This window comes from Atheta coriaria, unplaced genomic scaffold, assembly GCF_025399875.1.
Source record: "Atheta coriaria isolate IRGN ID8LTWV9N9 unplaced genomic scaffold, Caltech_Dcor_3.1 hic_scaffold_4_pilon, whole genome shotgun sequence".
In the NCBI taxonomy this organism is placed as follows: domain Eukaryota; kingdom Metazoa; phylum Arthropoda; class Insecta; order Coleoptera; family Staphylinidae; genus Dalotia; species Dalotia coriaria.
Window position 1 is genome coordinate 10,484,541 of NW_027045446.1, and position 22,385 is coordinate 10,506,925.

At 40.8% G+C, this 22,385-nt stretch overlaps 6 protein-coding genes across 7 annotated transcripts in view; 3 read left to right on the plus strand and 3 right to left on the minus strand.

Moving 5' to 3' along the window:
- zfh1 (Zn finger homeodomain 1) overlaps positions 1-6,288 on the minus strand; it is a 119,352-nt gene extending 113,064 nt beyond the window's left edge. For both annotated transcript variants that reach the window (XM_065301006.1, XM_065301003.1), the window contains exon 1: positions 5,605-6,288. In XM_065301006.1, coding sequence (XP_065157078.1) covers positions 5,605-5,668 — 64 coding nt within the window. In that variant the 5' untranslated portion in view covers positions 5,669-6,288. The remainder of the gene's footprint in view (positions 1-5,604) is intronic.
- A 174-nt stretch (positions 6,289-6,462) lies between these two features.
- On the minus strand, positions 6,463-9,109 carry LOC135791025 (meiosis-specific nuclear structural protein 1-like). Its single transcript, XM_065301338.1, has 4 exons — positions 9,004-9,109; positions 8,076-8,954; positions 6,876-7,264; positions 6,463-6,822 (listed from the first exon to the last, which is right to left on the minus strand). Exons 1-4 carry the CDS (start codon positions 9,004-9,006, stop codon positions 6,666-6,668), a joined length of 1,428 nt encoding a protein of 475 aa, XP_065157410.1. The 5' UTR covers positions 9,007-9,109; the 3' UTR covers positions 6,463-6,665.
- Positions 7,308-8,087, plus strand: LOC135791026 (calaxin-like). Its single transcript, XM_065301339.1, has one exon. It carries the CDS (start codon positions 7,380-7,382, stop codon positions 8,055-8,057), a length of 678 nt encoding a protein of 225 aa, XP_065157411.1. The 5' UTR covers positions 7,308-7,379; the 3' UTR covers positions 8,058-8,087.
- Positions 9,110-9,381: 272 nt separating the features above from the next.
- On the plus strand, positions 9,382-19,346 carry ash1 (histone-lysine N-methyltransferase ash1). Its single transcript, XM_065301002.1, is given in 8 exon segments — positions 9,382-9,803; positions 9,885-10,108; positions 10,159-10,680; positions 13,578-14,823; positions 14,826-17,868; positions 17,923-18,171; positions 18,232-18,619; positions 18,678-19,346. Coding segments are annotated over 7 exon segments (5,700 nt in total). The 5' UTR covers positions 9,382-9,803; positions 9,885-9,898; the 3' UTR covers positions 18,720-19,346.
- Positions 19,347-19,520: 174 nt separating this feature from the next.
- On the minus strand, positions 19,521-20,655 carry Pex12 (peroxin 12). The gene is made up of 3 exons (XM_065301009.1): positions 20,245-20,655; positions 19,829-20,191; positions 19,521-19,764 (listed from the first exon to the last, which is right to left on the minus strand). The coding sequence occupies exons 1-3, from the start codon at positions 20,653-20,655 to the stop codon at positions 19,570-19,572; spliced, it is 969 nt and encodes a 322-aa protein (XP_065157081.1). The 3' UTR covers positions 19,521-19,569.
- Positions 20,656-20,812: 157 nt separating this feature from the next.
- Positions 20,813-21,941, plus strand: LOC135790742 (surfeit locus protein 6 homolog). The gene is given in 3 exon segments (XM_065301010.1): positions 20,813-21,019; positions 21,073-21,467; positions 21,470-21,941. Coding segments are annotated over 3 exon segments (891 nt in total). The 5' UTR covers positions 20,813-20,895; the 3' UTR covers positions 21,842-21,941.
- Positions 21,942-22,385: the final 444 nt, after the last annotated feature.

Below are 22,385 nucleotides of genomic sequence, written 5' to 3' on the forward strand. Positions count from 1 at the left end.
ATAAAATATTTATAACTAGCGCCTGCCGCGTGTTTTATGGGTGGCACGCTCATAAATTATCCCAGCGGATTATAATCGACGCGCGACCGATTTGTCAATGTTACAATTTTCTAGTAGATTTGTATATTTGGCACCAACCTACCACATCATTAAAGAAGTAAAATTAATTTTTATACATTTTTATACATTTTAATTCCAGGCTTAAGGTATTTACTTACCTACATTTCAAAACCATGGAAATCAGGATGTTGTGATGCAGATATTTTCGTTGGAAATTTTTATAATTATAGAAACGTCCGTAATAAAAATAAGCAGGGAATTAAGTCAAGCGTGTGGAGCTGTGTGGCTGGTGTGTCACACTTGTGCTGAGTGAAGAGCAAACGTATGCCCCCGATGTATTTAACATTAAAAATGTGCGATCGTTAGTTAATGTCGTTTTGTACTCATTTGATATTAATTGCAACATTCATTTCAATGGACAGACTTGATATACAAATAAACATCGTGCCTGCGCATACACTCGCAGGAATATTCTGGTTCATATTATTCGTGTGTAAATCTTTCAAGCAAGAGGTGCACTGTACCAGTAGGTGGCTGACAAAAAGTTTATAAACACGAGGTATAAAAATAAAACCTTCAACGTAGCAACGTTTCAGATCATTCTACTCACCACTACGCGTATTTTGTATAGTTTTATGTCGAAATTCAATACTTATTCTAGAAACAATTTAAAGAGGTTATAAACAGCAGGAAACGGTTGGCATTGAATGAGATGGTAATGCAGATTTCTTCCTATTGACGGTTGGTACTACCGGAGTGGTAATGCAGATTCCTACAATTGGCGCGCATAACCTTGAAATAAGTGAATGTGTGCCGCGTTTCTTCACTGCGTTAGTCGCAAAATTTCCTTGCTCATCAGCAGTTGTGAATTAAAACAAAACCAAATTTAGTTAATGTGAAAACAGGTATTTAATAACGCGATAGAGCAAGTCTCATATTCGCACGTAGAGATGTTAGGTGTTTATTACTGAAGTGCACACGTCGCCGACTTCGGGCACCTTGATGATTCAGCATAAAACAAAAGGTAAGCTTTTATGGCATAAGATGAATGAACAATTGTGCTCTCACATCACACATCAGTGTTGAATGATAACGCTCAATTAATAGAAAAGTTTTACCTTGGACTTTTGCTGCCAGCGAACATAAAACATAATTTATCGCTATAATAATATTAAATTGCCACACGTTGCAGTGTGACGGATGCGTGATTAAAGAAATTAAAGCAAAATGTTGATTAATCTCGGCACATCTCGCGCGCACCATAATTTATACACGAAAATGACGTATGCGTAAATATTTTGTGCTAATCGCAGCATCAATCATGCAGGATGCTAGGTGTATGCGCAATGCAAAGAAATATATAGTGCGGAATGAAACACACGGGGCACACGGTGCCTGCCATGAGAAATGTTTCATACGTTTCACGTCGTCAACGGTGTATGCGCTACGTTTCCAGGTTATTATTAGATGGTGTGTTGACTTACACATCCGTTTTGTGCGCGAAGAAAAAGTTACGGGAAAAAATAACGCAAAAATCCAAAAGGGTAAACACCTGGCTATGGATTCGCCATCATAAATTGAAAACAAAATAGGTATAAATCCAACGTGGCGCAAAAAGATCCCCAATTGATTTTTAACACCACCGCAGTTGAAAGGTAATCAAAGCGCAATTAAAATCATAGATAGATAGCCGCCTGTGAGCGAAGAGAGAAGAGCTTTATACCACGCCGCCACATTGGAAAGGTTGTAGCCGAAGGCGAGGCACGTTTTTGCGGTTGTGGGGGGCCATTTTTTACGCCCGACTCGAAACGTCGAATCCAGTTATTCGCGTATGTTGTTCGATGCACGAAAATGTTGCACGCCGGGCAGCACCGGCTGACCTAGACCGGCAGCAGGGATGGTATAAATCAGTGGACGCGAGAGCATCGCCTCAGTCGACATGGCATGGCACACGTAATTAAACACCCCTAGCCGCCGCCGCCACCACTGCCGCCAACGTGTGTACGTGCGCAGCGCAAAAACGCTAATTGCTTTTCGACCCCCAGCAGCAGCACGGTAACATCATGGCTGCTGGACGCCATATAGCAAATTGCAGGTGGCACACATATTACTAATTTAAAACGTAAAAAGCAGACACCTACACGAGTCGTAAATTACAAATTGGGCATTACTAGAGTAAAAAACGCAGCAAAAAACAAAAACGTTTTATAGATAGATAAATATATTGCTTCCGAAACTCCTTATACTACATTATATACCAGTGGCCCACAGTAAATCTCAATTCGTAAAAGGTGAAAAAGCTGCGGAAAGCTCCAAGGTATAAAGTCCATAAAACGCGCTGCGGCGGTGATCCGATTTTGTAAAAGAAAGGTCTTTATGCGCGCAATGCGAACCGATTCCACTATAAAAGACTCGCAGGCGGTTAAGGGAAAGCCCTGTGTGGGGCATTCGATTGAGTGATTCCGAAAGGTGAGCTTTATATCAGTCCACCACGCTTCCGCTGCATATTTTACACACAATGTAGCAGCCTAACAACTTGCACTATCTTGGCAAACCATGATATTGATTAGGAAATATCAACTGGAAATAATAACTTCATATCTCGGGCTTGCAGACTTACAAGATTGAAATCATTGCCGTAATCAGGTATTGTCTACGTTACAATAAATCAGACAAGTTTTGCAACGCATTTCTCTCTCATGCTCGCAAAACAAATAATAAAAATAAAAAAAAAATTAAAAAAAGAAGATAAACCTGATCAGACCAATTATTATTGATGGTTATATACAGATTGTTCGAAGAAATTAATTGTCTTAGTGCGCATTGTGTTGTTTCGTAAACCGATTGGTATAAATTGAGCCAAAATAGACCGCGTTACTCATAGACGATTGGATTTTAATTTCCCGCATCGCAGCACAAAAATTATCTACAATTAACCGTGTGTTGTGTGTTAGCCCCTTATCGCTCCGGCTTATCAACACCGACGCGGAGAGTAAAAATAAAAACGATGATTGAGAGAGGAACTACAGCATTAATTACGAGTTAAAAATGCGTCTTGCACATGCCTGCACAGCTTTACTTTGCTTCACTTCGCTTTGCTAACATGCTACCATGTCTAACCAACAAAGAACACCTGGAATCGCGAGCTTAAAATAAAATGCCAGACAAAGGCGCGCGCGCTCTCACCCGCAATTCCACGAACAACGCACACGTCAATATTGACTAGCGAGACTAAAATTAGGCAACCGATTTTACATTCACAAGCATACGGCAACATAGTAAGCGAGTAGCGCATGAATTTCTGGCACAATTTGCCGACATTTTACACCTCTGCACTGCGATTCAAATGAATAAAGTGCATATTAACGGAGGCAATTTGGCACACGCACACGCAGCGCATATTTATAAATCCATATATCTGTTAATGTGCAATAAATGCTTCAGCGAAAGGTGTGCATCTCAGGTATGCGCGTATATAAACCGCATTCAAAAATGTGTGTTTATTAGTTTTGCGGCCGGCACTGACTGAAAAATACCGAAAATTTCGTCACAACTTCCTGAAAACGCACAGATTACACGTACTACAGACACTTATATTCTATATAGGACACTAACCTTTGATCTTTAACGAGCACGAGCAAGTTACAGATTAGAAAGCGGTTTGGTAAAAGATCAGGATACAGAAATCCACGTTGATTCATATATTAATACGCAATTAATTAATATAATAAACGCGCGTGACGTCACGCGCATCATGATCATTATAATCTGTCGTGGAAAAGCAATAACAGCGCGTTAAGTACTAATTCTAGTTAGCACGTATAAAGTGTATTTTGTAATATTAAATCGACTATAAACAGGTCGCTTTCGCGACACGACGTCGCCGCCGCGCGTAAAACACCAGAGCTAACGCTTCCAAACGTCCGAACCGACACTAAACAATGATGATGCTCTTATTTCCATTGAAAAATATCAATTTTAGAAATATTTCATATTTATGGTTTTAAATATTCCGTAAATACATTTAATAATTTTGTGCCTGTGTGGTTGGTGATTGCAACATCCGGTGGGACACCAATTGTTTAACTTTCACTTATCAAAGGTGATTAATGCAATAAAATTAAAGGAAGTGGTGATAGGGGAGTGACTGAAATATGTATGCGGCCCTCGTCGTTGTCTGAAAAAAATGTTTATGATAATTTATAACATGCGTCGCACGCATTTGACGTCAATGTCTTTTTCAATGGACCATAGCGTTGCTGTGCCTGCTAGAAACGGTACCGCGGGGCCCCACGGTTAGTGATAACCTTTTCTCTTGACATGCCGTGAAATTCCCGATACAGCGTGTGTGCATGGCTCGCCATGACGCACACCCCACTATACCTTCTTATCTAGCAGGCAGGTTTTCATATCTACGACCAACCGCCGCAGCGAGCACACACGCTGCGAACGACGAAGGTTGTTGTTCTTTGCACCGCGCTTTGATTCTCTCGCTGCTCGGCGTGTGTGTGGGTATATGTGCGTATAACACGCATAAGCGGTGTGTTTTTTTTTTTCGTTTTCCAACACGACGTCTCCTTCGCATTTAATTGCCCATATAACTTGTTTACGGGCGCGTTCTCGCACCAGCCGATGCCGTTTTGGGGGCGAAAAATGCCCAGTTTATCGCTTATGTATATTATGCGTCGCGCTTTTTTATTACAAACTGTGAATTATGGAAGGTGATGCGCCGAGGAAAAACTAACTCGATAACGAACAATCTTTGACATTGTTTTTGATTTATGAATATATATTTTGAGTCGATTATTTCCCGAAAATAGTGCAGGCGTTGATTTTTTTTTGGGTGGAGAGGAGAGTTTGTCCCTCTATACTACACTCTTTAGATGCAAATGTGTGCCGAGGGGTCGTCGGTAAGCTCTGGGCTGGCTTTTATTGTGCAGCTGGGGACAGCCGATTAATAGTTGTTCACAATTCAGGCAGAGCGCAGCCAAACCAAAAGCCCCTCGACGTGCGTGTGCACTGCGTTAACACATGCAGATCGAATTCTTGCTTTTGCTTATTCCCAATAAGTTTCAACAGATGTACGCATGCTGGGGATGTAGGGATATGGGGACCTCAGGTAGTAGATTCTCCAACGATTCAATTGAAACTTTGTTTTAATTCACCGCGCCGCGTCCAACTTTACCATTACCCGAATGTCCCCAACGATGCGTTCAATTAAATTCGGGCATCCAACCAATTAAAATCAATTACTGTAAGGCTAAAACGCTAGAAAACAGAACCGAAACATGTCTGTGGATAGAGTTTAATGGCATTATAAGCAATAGAATTCAAAACACGTAGAAAAAGTTTGAAAATATTCAGGTAGACATGATAAAACACCCACAACCCCTACTCCTTGTGTCTTACTCCTACTCCTCCTACTTTACAACCCGCCACATCAACATGGCGACGCGATTTGAACACATGTTGGCAACAAAACAAACTTTTTTAATATCAGGCAAGCAAGTTAAAAATATATTCCCGAATTGCTTGGATTTGTACCTTTGCGTTGTGGTTTCGCTTGTTTTCGACGTCCACGTGCAGCTCCAGCTCCTGTTGATCCCATGTTGTTGTTGTTGTTGTGGCTGTGATCGCACCTCTTCCATCAAGCAAGGGATGTTGTTGTAGGTCAATTTAAATGAGTTGTGATGCACAGAAGTTTTGCGCCGCGTTGAAAACCGAGACACGGACGAAAAACAAATGAAAAGCGCTGCGCGGATGCATGCGTCACATACGGTTGGTGTGCAAATTGGAAGCTCGTACGACGTGTTTTGGGTATCGCGTGTGCAGTACGCGCGCACCGAACGCACCCCTTAGCTACCGACAGACTCGACGGCCGTGGACACGCTGCTGGCGGCGGACGGCTGAGCCCCGCGGCAATAAACATTCATCGGATGTTCGCCATTGGCCGTCCGGCTCGCCGCTCATTGGTCCCACACCTATGCCAGGTCTACTCCTACCTGCACACACCGCACACGGAGCGTGTGTTGTATTATTATCCGCGCACACCGCACACTCTCACACCTCTCGCACAACGCACAAGTTTTCGTTAAGTACACAAAGAGAGACGACGCCGTTGACGTCGCGACACCGGTGAGTTTCAAGGTCCGCGCAACCGCCGTCAGCTGATTTTAATGTTTGGGGACGTGCGGATAGGTCGGCGTAAAAAGTGAAGCGTACTGTTGATGCCCATGCGGGAACAGCATGAGCTTTGCCGGCGGGAATCCGTTTGAATGAGAGGGGGGCTTGGATGCTTACATCATGGACCACTAGAGGCGTACGACATCAAGCTTTCACGCAAATACAAGTATTTTTTGGTTCCCAAACACTGATTCTAAGGCTTTTTTAAGATATCAGTCATTATCTTTACTTGTAAATAATTTTATTGGCCTTATTAATTTTACAAAAATCCGTTGTCATCACGCGTGGCCATTTTGGATAAAACGGTAAAACACCCCCAATTGGTACCCACAGCGACATCTGTCGTCTTTCAAACTAAATAGAAAATTCGAAACGGAGCGCCACTATATGCAACCCACCAGACTTCATTTTCCACTTGTGTGTTAAAACTGTTTGTGGTGGCAGGTAAGCTTCAATCGTAAGTCTTCTCCCAGTTTATTCCTTTCGGAATCAGTTAGTATAGCAATAGGAACAAAACCTATCAAATTTTCAGCATGTTCCGTAATCATTCGAATGCGTTCTTCTTCTATCCATAGACGCCTGTTAAACAAGTTTAATTTTAGATAAATTTAGATAAAAGATTAGATAAATACCTCTTTTCAGCTTGTTCATTCGATAGTTCTTGATCTTTCATCATCAGTTGCATCTCCATCGCCTTTTTAAGTCGCATAGACTTCATAGTTTCTTCAATATCACGCCGTAATTCCATCATACGTAATCTACGCTTTTCTTTCGTAAATTGTTCGAGTTTTTCATTTTCTGCAGCTTGAGCTACAAGTTCCTCTTTGTATCGAGCATCACGTTCAGCTTCTTTCTTCATATTCTCTAAACGTTCCTCCATTTGAAGGTTCAAAGCACGATGGACATCTAACCTGGCGCGAATTTCCTTTTCAACTTTTTCGCGATGTTTACGTTCGTGTGATTCCCGTTCTTCAGCTTCTAATAACTCAGCTAATATCTCGTCTTTTTCCGTTTGTTTTCGCTGGAAAAATCATCATAGTTACGAGTTTATTTATTTTCCTACAAAAAAATCATATAACCAAATGACATAAATATTTTTCCGTGTTTTACTCTGAACGAAACAAAAATTCTTCATCATGTCGTACGGAATTATGTTGGACATGTCCATGGACCCCATGGAGGAAACCCGCATCAAGAAAAAGTACTCCACGTTGATAAGAGAATTAACTAAGAAGTACCACTTTACCCAAGTGGAAGTCGAATCGCTAATATTAATCTATCATAAAATACGTAAAGATGGCGATATAAAACAATCGGGCATTACAAAAGTGCAATTCTTGGATGTGCTCCACAACGGGTTCGACATGACTGAAGATACCCTCATCGACCGCATTTTCACCGCATTGGAATCTCATGGTACCGCACATGGAAACATCATCTCAATGGAAACCTGGATATCCGCCATGTCTCTCTTTTTGAGAGGTACCTTAGAAGAGAAGATAGACCACTGTTTTGCAGTGTACAACCTAATGGGAGATGGTATGTTAGGCCGTGATAGTATATTCACCCTTCTGAGGAAGTCCCTGATCAGTTCGGGGAGTGATGATGACGCAGAGGAATCCGCTAAGGATATGGTGGAAATTCTCACGAAGAAAATGGACATTGATCGTGATGGAAAAATCAGTTTTAACGATTACAAGACTACAGTGATGTACCAACCGATGTTGTTGGAATGTTTCGGGCAGTGTTTGCCATCTCGTACCGCGGTCCACGCATTCGCGACAACCGTGTTCATTGACAGAGGACGCATGTGAATCAAATAAATATCCTACCTTTTCGATGTACATCTGCTTGGCCATTTCGTCACACATTTGCGCACGTGCACTTTGCCGTGCTTCTTTCTCTTCGGCGCACTTCTTCGTTTGTTCCATTTTATTCTTGATGAACTCTTGAATGGCCAAATCTTCGCGTTCAACGCGTTCTCGCGCTTTGATTCGCCAAGTTTGTTGGCTCTCCATGAAGTTCCGAATGTCTTCCTGGGTTTTCAACATGGCGCAGTATTTCTGCTTCATTTCCCTTGCTTCTTCTTCTTGGATGCGGAGGACTAACTCGTCGATTAGTTTCTTTTCCTTTAGGAATTCTTCGTATTTCGCACGTTTTGCGTTTTCTTGGAAGATCATTTGATCTTGTAACTCGCGTTTGTATTGCTCTTGACGTAAAAGTTCAAGTTCTTTTTGTTGTTTGAAGTATTCTTTCTCGGTGACGTGAGCTTTTGCTAATATTTCATTCTGTTCCCTTTCTAGAATCTGTTCTTGGAGACGTCGCGCGTCTTTTTCTTTGATTTGCTCATGAACAATTTTATTCGCGTAGCAAGCGTTTAATTTCTTGCGCAAATCGCGTAGGTCTGGACAATTTTCACGCAATTGTTGGCGTAATTTCATCTCGCAAAATTCTTCGTCTTTTAATCGGCGCATTTCATACGCGAAGTTCTCGGTTTGTTGCAACTGCGCAGTTTTGAGCGCAGCATTGGCTTGTTTGGACCTGGCATGTTCCAAAGTGTCCAATTCAATTTGTTGGCGATAGCAGTGTCTTTGAAAGGGCGCACGTTCAGCTTTTTTGTTGATAGTTTGTATGTCTTTAGTGTAACTTTCATCTTTAGACTGTTGAGCAAGATGTTCACTAAGAGCTTCCTTGCCTTTTGGTGATAACGCCTAGAAAAAATAATTTATTAAATTGTTTAGACAGAATTAAGTTAATTACCATTATAAAACGTATAAAATATAGAAATTCTGTGCGGCAGTAGAAAAATGTTGGGTTATAATACACAACAGACAGGTTACTATAGTAACTTATTAACAAGAAAATCCAAGACGTACAAAATAATTGCTTTTGATCACCGTAGCGACATCTTACGGTCATAAATTGCATTTTGAACTAATTTGGAATATTTTTTATTTTTTTATTCTAAGTATTAGAATTATAATAATCAAAAAATGGTATTAATTTATTTTATTTAGTTTATAATTAATTAAGATACTGTAAATAATTTTTAATATATATTCTTTATTATATTATTTTCAGCTAATATTTTTCTTAATTTAGTACATGGTGCGACATCTGGCGACCATACATTGAACTAAAACAAGTGTCACCTGGCACGAAAATCGCCGCTGAAATGTCAGTTATAAGCGCGGCCGTTGGTTGTGTGTGCGTTACGGAATTTCGTTGCGCAATTATTTCCTCGTTTCGAGCAAAATCCAGCACAAGCAACACCCGTTTTTGTAAAGTACCAGGCTGATAATGGGACAATTCAGTATCAACGCGCTGTAACGCCCAGAAAGTGCGCGTTTCGTCGATGTAGGAAAAATGCACATTCGGGCCATCGTCATATGGGAGCCATCTTGTTGTGTTTATGTACCAAGGCACAACGTAAACACGAACATAATATTACGATAACTTTGTGCTGCACTGCATTTTCAAGTTAGGAGCTTCGCATCGATGTAGCCAAAATTACCGCTGGCGCATTTATAATGTTCATCGGTGGAGTTTTACTACTGGAGGTACGTGTTGCATGCATAGCTCTAACTACGGCCGTTAAATTTGGCGGTAATGTTATAACATGACCTACACTTGTTTATCAGGTGAACTACTGAAGATGGCCAGTAGTGAGGGACAGACGGAACTCCTCAGTGGCTGGTCCTGCGTGGTGCATCAACCCAGTGAAGATCCGGAACCCTCTGAGTTGCCAAGCACTGTTGATATCACTGCATTCAGTGGGGGCCTTAATGTTGAACCAGCAGGAAGTGCAAATGCTGCAAGCCAACCACCAGATGACTCAGACTCTGATTCTGAATCGGGCTCACATGTAACTAACACCTTTTATTAAAAATTCATATATTTATTATGTGTTATTAGGGATCTGGATCTGGTTCCGGTTCGTGTTCGGCATCAGACAGTTCTGATTCCGATAGCTCTTCAACAAGTACAACTACATCACGCTCACGTTCGCCATCACCAGAGTTCTCAGTAACGTCGCAGTCATTAGGTCTTCGCATGACTATCGCCAACGTGCGCAAACTAGGCCCAGAATTAGCTCCTAGTCCTGGTGAATGCAGCAAGGATAAACGTCTCAGCAGTAGCGCTTCGGAAAGTGGCGATAGTTCCGATTCCGATTCGAGCGTGTTAACTGCCGAACCGAAAATTAGTAGTACAAATAATAAAAGTGTACCGAGCAGCAAAAGTGCGCCCGTTTCAGCAGCGGCGGTTAATTCAAGCGTTGATAACAACAAAAATGTCGCGCCGCCGCCTGTACAGACGAGGAGTACGCGAGTGCGTCGCCCGCCTCCGCCACCCCGGAAGGCAGTGGTTAGAAAGGACACCAAAGACAATGTGTCGCCAAGAGTTCTTCGGGAACGTGCCAGACTCAAACGGAAAAAGGTGAGTCACACAAGAACTAACAAGGAGAGCAGACAAGAATGCTGGGACAAGAGCTTTTTTCTTATTCATGTCACCATTATCACGTTTTTTATCGTCGTCTGTTATTTACTCACATATTTTATTTAAGACAGACGAGGAATTAATATATTAGCCTAATGCGTTTGGTTTATGCCGCGTGTATAGTCGCATTATTAGCTGCGGTAAAGATTGTTGTGGGGAGATTATGTGCAAAGCATGCACACGTTTAATCTGAGGGGTGACTAGTGACGTGACGTGGTGTTTTGCATATACATAATGTTTTCTTATTTTTTTATTTGCGCCTAAAAGTTTTTTGTTTCCTAAAAAATCATTGAAATGTTTTTTAGGAAACAAAACTAGGTTGTCCGTGTTTTTGTTCGTTCTGTAAATATTGTAACTTTTGTTGCATTTATTGTTTTTTATAAGTTTAATTTGCAACATGCGGTATATTATGATTAAGTTTTCATACGCCCCCGCCGCGTGTTTTGAATTCGCCTCCAAAGTGTCGGTCGCTAAGTTGACCCCGCCATCGATATATACACACACATACACACCGGCCGGGCGCTTTGCGTACGCCGTCGTCGGTGCCGGTGCGTCCAGAAACCAACAAACTCGCAATTTCATTCATTCATTCATCAAGATCGGTGTCGCGCCACATATCGCGGTCGCTCGCGCGCGCGCGCGGAATCAAAACTCGCAATGCTAATCGTACAATAATTACGCGCGCATTGTTAACAATCGCTTTCTACGTGTACTCTTAAGTGGTAATTAATTAATTTAAAAAATGGTCAGTCACGTGGAACGCGAGAAGTGCGACGCGGATAGTGGTGCGCTCGCCGAGGGCGTTTGGGAGTACGTAAATCACCTGCTGAAGGCTTATTGCCCGAGCGACGATTATCAAGAATGTTATCAGGTACTGACACAAATTCGCATTATTATTTTTAGTTGGCGCGCGGCTCTAGATGATGTACTGTTCGCCAGCGCGGAGTGGTGACCTTCATTGATTTCGTATAAAAGTTTGCGCGCTTAATTCGTTTATTTATAGAAATGTCCGTTTTGCAAGACGCAGCTCCATGAGCGACGCAATACTAACGTGGAAAACACGTCGTGAGCTTTATAGCGTAAACAATGAGTGATATTTAGATGTCGAACGTGTGTGTGTGTGTCGTGCATGTAATCATTAGTTAATAATTCACACACGATAATTGTTACGAGCACAGCGGCGTATATATGCAAATGCAGCTCGATTCGGTTGGCATTCTCGTTCTCCTCTCGATATTGACGATTGTTAATATCATTTCTGTTTCGCGCTGCACATGTCACTTTCACTTTTCTTTTCGAAGTGCATGCCGTTTGCGCGAAACACCAATTAATAACACGTAACTATCTAATCGTATCTGCATTATTCGCAAAGCGTTTTAGTTCGCGACGTGCGTGATTACGTAAACGCTGAACAATTAATGCCAGTTTTAGATGATTAACTTTCTTGGCAAAAACACACACAGTCGGTTTGTGATGCAAAGAGCAATAAACTCTCTTCGAGAATTAATGATCTAACAACGTGTTTGAGCAAAAAATGTATTCATTGTCGTCTCGATGTCGATATTTGATAAAATTGGCGTTGCCCGGCGAGAATCGCCCTTGAATTATTGGTAGCGCAAAAAACCTGCGAATAATGACACGTCCGAGAGAATGAACAAAAACATTAAGTTGTACAACCGGCGCGCGTATTTTATATTAATAAATATACAACAATATCCCAACGAGCGCGTATGGAGGCCCGGTGTACGTAGGCAAAAAAGTTGGCCTTGACTTGTTCTCTCGCGCGCGCTTTTTTTGTCCTCTTCACCGCCGCTGTGCTTCTCGCGCTCTCGCACATTATATGCGCTGAATTTTATTTTTTGTTGTCGTATATATCGCTTGTTAGTGTCATGTGCGAATCGATCGCTAATGGGAAGTAGTTTTGATGCGCGAAATTCGGCGGACAAACTGTATGTTTAATTTCGCGATCGGGTAAACGATCTCGACGCTATTCCGCGCTTCGGACAAATGAAGAAACAAATAAAAGGTCAATAACGAACGCGGAACTGTCCGTACGTACGTACTCATCGTACCCATTATTGAAGATTTAAAGTAGTGTCACTTTAAGATGGTCTGCGATGTTAATTGCGCAGAGACTTAGTTCCCACATGACGAGGGAGTTGAATATGTTGCGCATTGCACATATTCAGGTCAAATTGATGGCCGAGAGGAGATAAACTTAAGGAATGGGAAATGATGGTAGTTGGTTGGAATACGTAATGAAGGAAGCGCCTTTGTTTCTTCTGCACTTCATAATTGTACTTTTAAATTTTTGACTCTTTGCTCGGCTGCACCGCGATGCATTTTTGTGCAGCCATCCATGTGTCTCGAGCCCTTAGACTCACCGGCAGCCTTCTATTTCATTGTCAATGTCGGCTATGTGGTGAGAAGGACGTTTTTTTCGCATTCACTTAACATGTTAGCACATAAAATTAATATTCCATAGAGTTCTCTATAGAATATAATCATTCAGTACAAGGCCAATAAGTGGTCTGACCGCGACATTGCTCAACGTGTCCTCGTATTCACAAATTTAATTAAATTACGTCTTCCTCGCGCGGTTAACGAATTTTGGTACACCTTGCTGTGTTCTTTTCCGCTACACACCTGGCCGCCCTAGTTGTAGTCACCCTTCAACATGCACGCATATAACGCGCCTTTGTTATAAGTGTCTTGCGTGTTCATTTCTCTTTTTTTTTTACAAGCATTAGTCACCTCCCCCATGTGTTTGTTTCCGGGTTTTCAGCGAATATTCACTGCATAATTTTTCTAATAAATGAATGTGTCATGGGTTTTAGATGGCGGCCCTCCCACCATCCCGAAGCTCAACCCGATCGAGTTCAGATTCCCAAGACTCTGATGCAGATAGTGTGATGCTGCCGTCACATATGTTGTGCAGCTTGCAGGAGATACGACAAGAAGACTTGGCGGCTATCCTACCAGATCAACAGGAGTGCGATGCGTTTGATGCGTTCGAAGAGAACGCAAAGAGTTCACCGCAAGCCGGTGATGCATCCGCTTCGGATATTGAGTTGCCGCAGCAGGCTGTCAATGCAATCATCCAACGCACTACTGAAAGTTACAGTGAATCTGAATCACATCCGCCCCCAAGCACGAATCTCTTTGCAAATAGTCTTATACAGCAGTTTCATATTGTCAATTCAGGTCAGGATAATGGTAAGTCCGCAAAGCCGGGGAACCGGATAAGAAGAAACGTGGACGGCCCAAAAGGTTGTGAAAAAGAGAACCCACTGGAATACTGTGGAGATCCGAATGTTTCTCCAGATTCTGGTATTCAAAATAGTCCTGATCATGTTAGTAGTCCGGAGTGCAGTCCTTCTCCGCTGAAGAATAAATATTCTGAAGCAAAAACAAAGTCTGGTACTAAGAAGGAACCGCTTGCAAAAATGACGGTGACATCAAATCGTTTTGATCGGATACTCTACGGACATTCGGATAGAGTTTTGTATCCACCACGCAGAAAGGTAGGAAGGCCTGTTGTTAAGAAAGGTCCTGGCAGGCCGCCAAAAAATAAATCTTCTTGTGAAAACAAACCCAAGTCCCCCAAAGCAACCGAAACAAAACCCAAGGGTACCAATAAAAAGAAAGAGGTGCTCCAAACGAGTAATCAACCCGCAATCGGTACAATAGAAAAATCCAAAGAGAAAACAACACATCTGAATGAGATATGCGAACGCATCAGCAAACGACTGGAGGACAAAACTAAATCAGTGTCCAAACCGAAAGTAGTTCTTGCGACCAAAAACGGCAAACATCAGTATTTGACCGTAAAGAACGAGAAACTGATGCATAGTAAACACAAGCACCGGAAACATAAAAAGTGCAAATTTAAAATACTCAAACCGTTGACGTCTCCCCAACAGGTAGATCCAAAGTTGACTGGGGAGATCGACAAGATGGTGCAGGAGTTCTTCAGGTTATGTTGTATCTCTCCTGTGGTGAAGCCCGCCAAAGAAAACGTACCCGAAGTACTCAAAGGACTGAAGAAGGTTTCGAAGAAGCGCAAAGTTTCCGACTACAATGAGCGCAAAAGAAGAAAGTGGTCACAGAGACAACCAGCCCCAATGAACAGCGATTGCCATTGAAGAAGCGTCACTATCACCTGACTAGTACAAATAGTGTTGTTTGCGAGAGCAAGGAAGAAGATGTGCCCATGGAGGAAACACGTGAAATTAAAGAAGAAGCGAAGTTTAATAATAACGACTACGATTTGAAGACATCACATATTGATGAAGCAATTGAAGCATGCATCAATAAATATGCCGGAGAGGTAACTCCCATCAAACAGGATAAAACTGAGTCAATTGAGCTGGAAACGTCGGAAGATAAACCTATGACAACACCAAAGAAACGTCATAGGCTGGAACAATTCAGTCCGGAATCATGCATGGAGGAGAGTAAAGAAAGTCTGGAGACCGTGGTCAATGAAATCAGAATGAAAAGAAATCTCAATTCAACCGGGAAGAAGAGCAATGACCTGCTGGCGAATTTGAAGAAAAAGACTAAATTAGACGAGTTGACTTCGAATCTCTCGTCGAAGTTGGTTGAAGCCGAGGAGGCGAAGCGCAAGAAGGATCTGAAAGATGAAACACCAACTGGCATTTTCCTGCCAACGGTTGATCTACCATTGGAACCTATCAAACCTACCATCCAGGAAGTAAGTGCTGTACCGGAATCAATACCTGCTATCGTCAAAACGGCGAATATTAAAGAAGTTAAGCGGAAAGTACGCAAACGGCGAGCCATCAACCGAACTGGTTTCCCCACAGTGAAGAAAAAGAAGAAGAAAATTGTGCCATCTGTTAACCAAACCACCCTAGTATGTGATCGAGTGCCTAAGGAAGGCGAAGAGTATTCGTCTTTCGTTGAACGAACTGAAATGCCTAAACCCGATGATATTGAAGAAGACGATGAAGTAAGCGGTGTGAAATGGGAAGCGATCAGTGAGTGCGACAGTTTGCCGCAAGAGGATCGAATTGATTTCGATATTAAAGCAGAGCGCACCTCGCTCAAGAGTCGGAATGAATCTCCTATGACCACGAGCAGTATTGAAGATGTATCTTTGCATGAACGACTTGCGAAGTTAAGACAGCCGAAGAAGTTTGATAGGAAGTTGAAGCATTTACGAGATGTTAGTCCGGCGAGTGTGGAGAGTTCCGCATCAGGGGATGATGCTAAACGGACAAAGAAACCTCCCCGATGGAGGAAGAAATATTTACCAGCTGGGTTATTCTCTGATTATTACAAGGAGGATGAAACAAAGCGTCAGGATGTGCCGAAAAAATTACAATACGTTCCTGAAGAACATCCCTATGGACTTCTGCCTGCGCCTTATCATTGTGGTAAATATTTACGTTGTCGAAAGATACCCTTCCAACTTCCTTATGATTTATGGTGGCAACATACTCACTCACAACTACCTGGTCGCGACATTGTCCCGAGTTGGAACTACAGGAAAATTCGTTCAAATATGTACAATGTTAAGAATACTTTGAATGCATGCGAACCGCAGGCTTGCAATTGTTCCCCGACTGCAAACTGTGGCGATGATTGTATTAACCGTTTGGTCCTTGCTGAATGTCCTGCATCACACAAATGTAATAACCAAAGAATTCAACGTCATGAATGGGCGCCGGGGTTGGAGAAGTTTATGACCGAACACAAAGGCTGGGGGATCAGGACCAACGAGCCGATTAAATCCGGCGAGTTTATTTTGGAGTATGTCGGTGAGGTTGTCTCTGACCAAGAGTTTAAGGAACGCATGGCAACACGGTATGTTCATGACACTCATCATTATTGTCTGCATTTGGACGGTGGGCTTGTTATTGATGGCCACCGAATGGGCGGAGATGGTAGGTTTGTTAATCATTCTTGCGAGCCGAATTGCGAGATTCAAAAGTGGTCTGTGAATGGACAATTCCGCATGGTATTGTTTTCATTGCGCGATATAAATGAAGGCGAAGAATTGACCTACGATTATAATTTCTCATTGTTTAACCCAGCCGATGGTCAGGAATGTAAATGTGGTAGTGATGATTGTCGTGGTGTTATCGGCGGGAAGTCTCAACGGGTGCGACAAAATCAAGCACTTGCTATGCAGAATGCCCAAACGTCAGCTAGGGTAGGCCGACCAAGAAAAACCCTGGCGAAGAAAGCCGCGAGTAATGTTAAGCTTGCCAATCAAACTACACAACAAGCGAATACTACAATTGTGCCACCCATTAAGATAAGTACAACGCAACAAGTGTTTATCAAAGAACATCATTGCTTCCTTCTTCGCAATTTGAAACGAATCAAGAAACTTCGAGATCGATCTGATGGTAGTAATAGTTCTGTACCACGTGCGCAAACTTCAACACCTACAAATCAAGGCGCTGTGTTCTTAAATCAATTGAACGCACTTCGTCAACCTAGGAATATGATAACGCGTCGGGTAGCACAGGCAGAAGATGATCCCGAGTTGAAGAAAACAGTACGCCTGGCAAATGTACTCCGGAATATTTACAACGTGATTGTAGACGCGAAGAATGAACTTGGTGAGAAATTAAGCGCGCCATTCATGCTTCTACCACCTAAGCGCAAACAACCTGATTACTATCTGAAGATTACCGATCCTATTGATTTGACGACTATTGAGCAAACTATAACGTCGGGCACATACAAAACATTTGAGAGTTTTGATCATGATATCAATAGGTTGTTTAACAACGCGACTAAGTTTTACGGAAGGTCTGATGATACTGGCATAGCTTCAACTAAACTGAAAAAAGTCTACAATGATTGTAAAATGAATAGCATGCCTGATATTGAAAAGGTTTTGGGTGTTAAACCGCCTACGAAATTCATGTCGAATAAAAAGAAGAATGAAGAAGAAGATATCATACGATGTATTTGCGGGATGTACCGGGATGAGGGTTTGATGATACAATGTGAGCGATGTTTGGTGTGGCAGCATTGTGAATGCGTGAAGGCGGATGACAACGCGCCCAGTTATCACTGCGAGCAGTGCGTGCCAAGAGTCGTCGATTATGAAATCGCCTTGGATGAGTACACCGAACACAATCATCAGTAATTTATTATAATTATTATATTAGTTCACTTAATAATGAGTTGTTTTTACAGGTATTATATGACTTTGATGCGCGGTGATCTTCAACTGCGGCAAGGTGATACCGTGTACGTGCTGCGTGACATTGCCATTCCCGGCACGGAAAAGAAGCACACGTACGATACGATCGGCGATATTAAATACACTGATTTGGATATTTTCCGAATCGAGCGTTTGTGGAAGGATTCCAAAACGGGCCAACGATTTGCCTATGGTCATCATTATTTAAGACCGCATGAGACCTACCACGAACCTTCTAGAAAGTTAGATTTTAGAAACTTAAGTTTTATATAAATATATTTTAATTTTGTAAATGTTTTCAGGTTCTTTTCGAACGAAGTGATGAGAGTGCCTCTATACGAAGCTGTGCCAGTAGAATTAATAATTTCGCATTGTTGGGTTATGGATTTGAATACTTATTGCAAGGGAAGGCCGATTGGCGCTCCCGAAGAGCATATTTACATCTGCGAGTACCGCGTGGACAAAAACGCGCGACTGTTCAGTAAAGTCTCCAAATCCAAGTTTCCGATTTGTTGTAAGAGCTATGCATTTGAGCGGTTCCTAGAGCGCCGCAAGGTGTCGCGGACATACACTCCGCATGATTTGGATCCAGCATTTGTAAAACAACGCGGGCGTAAGCCGCATGATAGCGGTGAGGAGGCGAAACCCGCGGATACTCAAGTTGCAACCGTAGCTGAACCAATAATTAAGGTAACTATGATGTTATATTGATAATATTGTTTCTTTTTTTAACTTTTCTATATTTTAGACTGCTGCAGATAAAAAGCGCGCGTCAATGCGATCCTGCTAAAGTTATTGAGCAAATTACCCACAAAGCAACCATTGGATGTGACTTATTTACTTGAGGGCGGCCGGCGAAGGAAGAATCGCGATGACAAAAAATAAGATCTGACTTATATATTCATATTACTAACATCACACGGTTTTTCGTTTCAAAAATTCATGATTATTTATTTTTTGACGACTAGTCATAGTAGTTTTCTTACTTACGTTATCTCAGAAAGCGCGTGTAAATCAAAATCTTGTTAAAACGTCTTCGATCTGTTAGTTATACGTTGGTTATCATGTATGATGTTTTTGTAAAATAGTGTTGTTTAAAGCCATATACAAAGTGTCAGCGGAGAAATCTGAAATCTAGAGCGTATAGGAGAGGTATTGATAATAATTTTAGGTTTAATCCCAGTGATTTTTTATTTTCATAGTATTATGTGGTTGCATTAATTTATTTCCGTAGATGATTTTTTGATCCGTACCTTTTGAAGCGACAAAAACATGAGCCCTACACATGGCGTACAATTACGATATTTTACTGAACGATTTATGGACATGTTTTAAAAAGATGTCTTATTAATACAAGTATATTTATACCTCTAGTTTTATGAGAATAAAAACTTGTTATATTTTTTATCATTATGAAGCTTCTTCGTTTTATTCCACCGAATTAATGGTGGAAATAGACGCAGAATTATCTACAACTTTGATGGATTTGATTGATGATATTTGCAGCCTACGTTTGTTCTTCACTCTGAATACTACTAATAATGTATTACATATTTTGAGGAAAACAGGAGTTGAATTAAGAGAAATTCAATTTCAAACTTCAACAAGTATAAAATCTATTAAATACATACAAAAAGAATCTACTGATACAATCTAATAATATCTAGAGGCTTGCAGGGTAGCTGTGTGACCGGGCATTTGCCCGTCTCTCGCAGATGATTGTAGATGCATGACATACAAAATACATATCCGGAAATTGGAACGACTGTTGGCATCTTCCAGCGCAGCAAACATATCGGACATTTGCCTTTGTAATTCTTTGATTTAACATCCTCCTAAAACATTAATAACATTTATATAATAAAATACTTAAGAGAATAAAATAATGTAATAACATACAGGTGGTGCGCGGACAACTGGAAGTGATGTCATACTAAAATTCATTCTTTCAGAATTCCATGCCTGTAGAAACTGAACGAAAAATGCTGATATTTCAAGCAAAGATTGAACTGTATTTTTGACCAATCCAGCGCCAATATCACCCAAACTTAGTTCTCCTTTAACTAAGGATGTCCAAAAATGCTGATCATCTTCATTTGTTGCATAGATCAGCTTTAAATTGAGTAGCTGAAGGCTGGGTAACTGGGAATCTGCCTTATTTGACATGTAGCGAATGTAATTCACTAGAATCCAACTGCCCCATGTAATTTCAATGCCATTGTGTAAGTATACTAATGCTTTCTTGATGTTTCTGTATGGATCCTGCAATTTTAGTTAAGTTATTGTGTAAACTATCATCAATATAATATTCTTACATCAAGTAGCAATTGGTCAGCTTCTAAAATTTGGTAATCTGCAACTTTTCCTTTAAACTTCTTGTAAAAATAAGGGACAATCACAAGATAAAACCAAGAGAAGTGTTTCTGTAAAGTTGATACTTCATAACCATCAACTCGCTGTCTTCTTAGGCCATAAAAGTGCTCAGCAAATGATGCATCATGTTTTCTGAGATAATACAACTGTAAAAGCCCATTTACCACAAGAAATGTCTCATCATAATGTTGAACTGTCCAGTGCAGGTATTTCTTGTTACAATTGGATAAGAATAATGCAAGCTTTTCCAATGCAGGTTGTAAGGTGCTATTTAAATTGTGCTGGGCGATTATCTCGAATATAGATGGTTGAGCTTCAGATGTTAGGTAAAAATTTGCTGCTGCAGTTGCCATAATTATCAAATTATTTGGAAGTCACTTTAATATTCTTGTTTAAAGTTCACTGGAATACATTATAGGAATACATTTGAGTGTTTTGAGTGTTTGCGTCCTTTTCTAGAAGTATCCTTGTCAGCTGTTTTGCTGCTTCACCAATAACAACCCACACAACTTGAATCATTTCCACGTGCGTACGTGCATGTGTGAGGTTAAAAGCAACTGTTGTTTTCATCAGATATTTGTAAAACATATAAAATGCAATTAAGCAAAGAAGAAATACCTGCAGAGCAACCATTTAAATCTATTGAAGCTAGTTTACTTGCCGCAAATAAGTATATAACTCAGTTATTTTCAATAATTGCTTTTCCGGATAGATGTGGTATGTATCATTTTGTGAAATTGGCAACACTTTACAATATTTTAACATTTTAGCTGAAGAGGAGTTTGAAGATGAAGAAGATGAAGAAGATGGTGTACCGAGAAAGAAGCCTAATCTACAGGGTACAAAAACATCTAGAGCCACATCAATTTCAGAGCTTCAACAGAGATTAGAGGCTATTCAGAGTAAAAAGAAACAGACATTCAAGGAGAAGCTAAAGAAGAAAGACCTTAAGAATCAAGTAAAGAGGAAATCAAAGAGGGAAGAAAGAAATGCACAGAAAAAACAGTTAAGGGCACAAAAGTTGTTAGAAACAAAGCAGGAACAACCAGTCAGTGACAATGTTGAAGTTAAAGCATCTACAAAACCTATTTTCAACAGTGAGGGTAAGATGGTCTTCTCAAAGTTTGATTTCTCTGGACTAGGCAAAACCAAGAATGACAAAAACAAGAGAAGGACCCTAAGAAAATTCTTGAAAATCTGCATAAACAAAAAGAGAAACTTCAGAAGTTGGAGGCTGAAGGTGAAGTGGAAAAGGCAAAGATGATCAAGGACAAGACTGCATGGAAAAATGCAATTGCAAAAGCTGAGGGTGAGAAAATCAAAGATGATGAAGTTCTGTTGAAAAAGTCTCTAAAGAAAAATGAGCAGATGAAGAAGGCCAGCAAGAAGAAATGGGACAAGAGGATTGAAGGTGTTAAACATGCAAAGGATGAGAGGCAAAAGAAGAGACAGGAAAATATTGACAAAAGAAAGAAAACGAAGAAAACAAACAAATTAAAGAAAGCGGCCAAGAAGGGCAAAATAATACCAGGTTTTTAATTGTATGTGCTGGTATGTTTATATTGGTATTTGAAGAACATCAGGTATAATTGCTGGTTGTTTTCTATTTAATGTTAATAAATATTGATTATTAATTGAAGTTGTGAATTGTGAATTTCTTGAATTCGAGTCCTTCCTGTCTGAGTATGCAGTAAATCAAATTAATTTATAAGTAAATTAAAGAATAATTGCATAAATTACCTATACAATCGTAAAATAGTCGAATTAACTTTCGTTTCAAGAAATTCACTTAAAAATTTAATAATTTCTACATTTACAGCGACATCTAGGATACCAACTCAGATTTACATTTGAAAATGCTGTGCACTTATTAAAAATATTATTATTGATGCCTGACAATAACGTACGCCTTAGAAATAGTGTTTTTGGCTATGAAAACTTAACGCTTCCTAAAGATAAGATTGATTAGGTATATTATTAGGTAAGCTCCCTACCTATAACACCCAGCACACTGATACCACTATTTGTGCCTTGCTAAATCATCCATAGATGTCACTGCGCTGCACTTTTGCATTAAAATGAT

Excerpts from the sequence above, each read along its gene's own strand:
- LOC135791026 (XM_065301339.1), top strand. The coding sequence starts at position 7,380 with ATGTCGTACGGAATTATGTTGGACATGTCCATGGACCCCATGGAGGAA.
- LOC135791025 (XM_065301338.1), bottom strand. Across the intron at positions 7,265-8,075 it reads AGCAGATGTACATCGAAAAG|CGAAAACAAACGGAAAAAGA; the intron begins GTAGGATATTTA and ends TGATTTTTCCAG. Across the intron at positions 6,823-6,875 it reads AATGAACAAGCTGAAAAGAG|GCGTCTATGGATAGAAGAAG; the intron begins GTATTTATCTAA and ends CTTGTTTAACAG.
- Pex12 (XM_065301009.1), bottom strand. The coding sequence starts at position 20,655 with ATGGCAACTGCAGCAGCAAATTTTTACCTAACATCTGAAGCTCAACCA. Across the intron at positions 20,192-20,244 it reads CTGACCAATTGCTACTTGAT|GATCCATACAGAAACATCAA; the intron begins GTAAGAATATTA and ends CTAAAATTGCAG. Across the intron at positions 19,765-19,828 it reads CAGTTGTCCGCGCACCACCT|GAGGATGTTAAATCAAAGAA; the intron begins GTATGTTATTAC and ends TTAATGTTTTAG.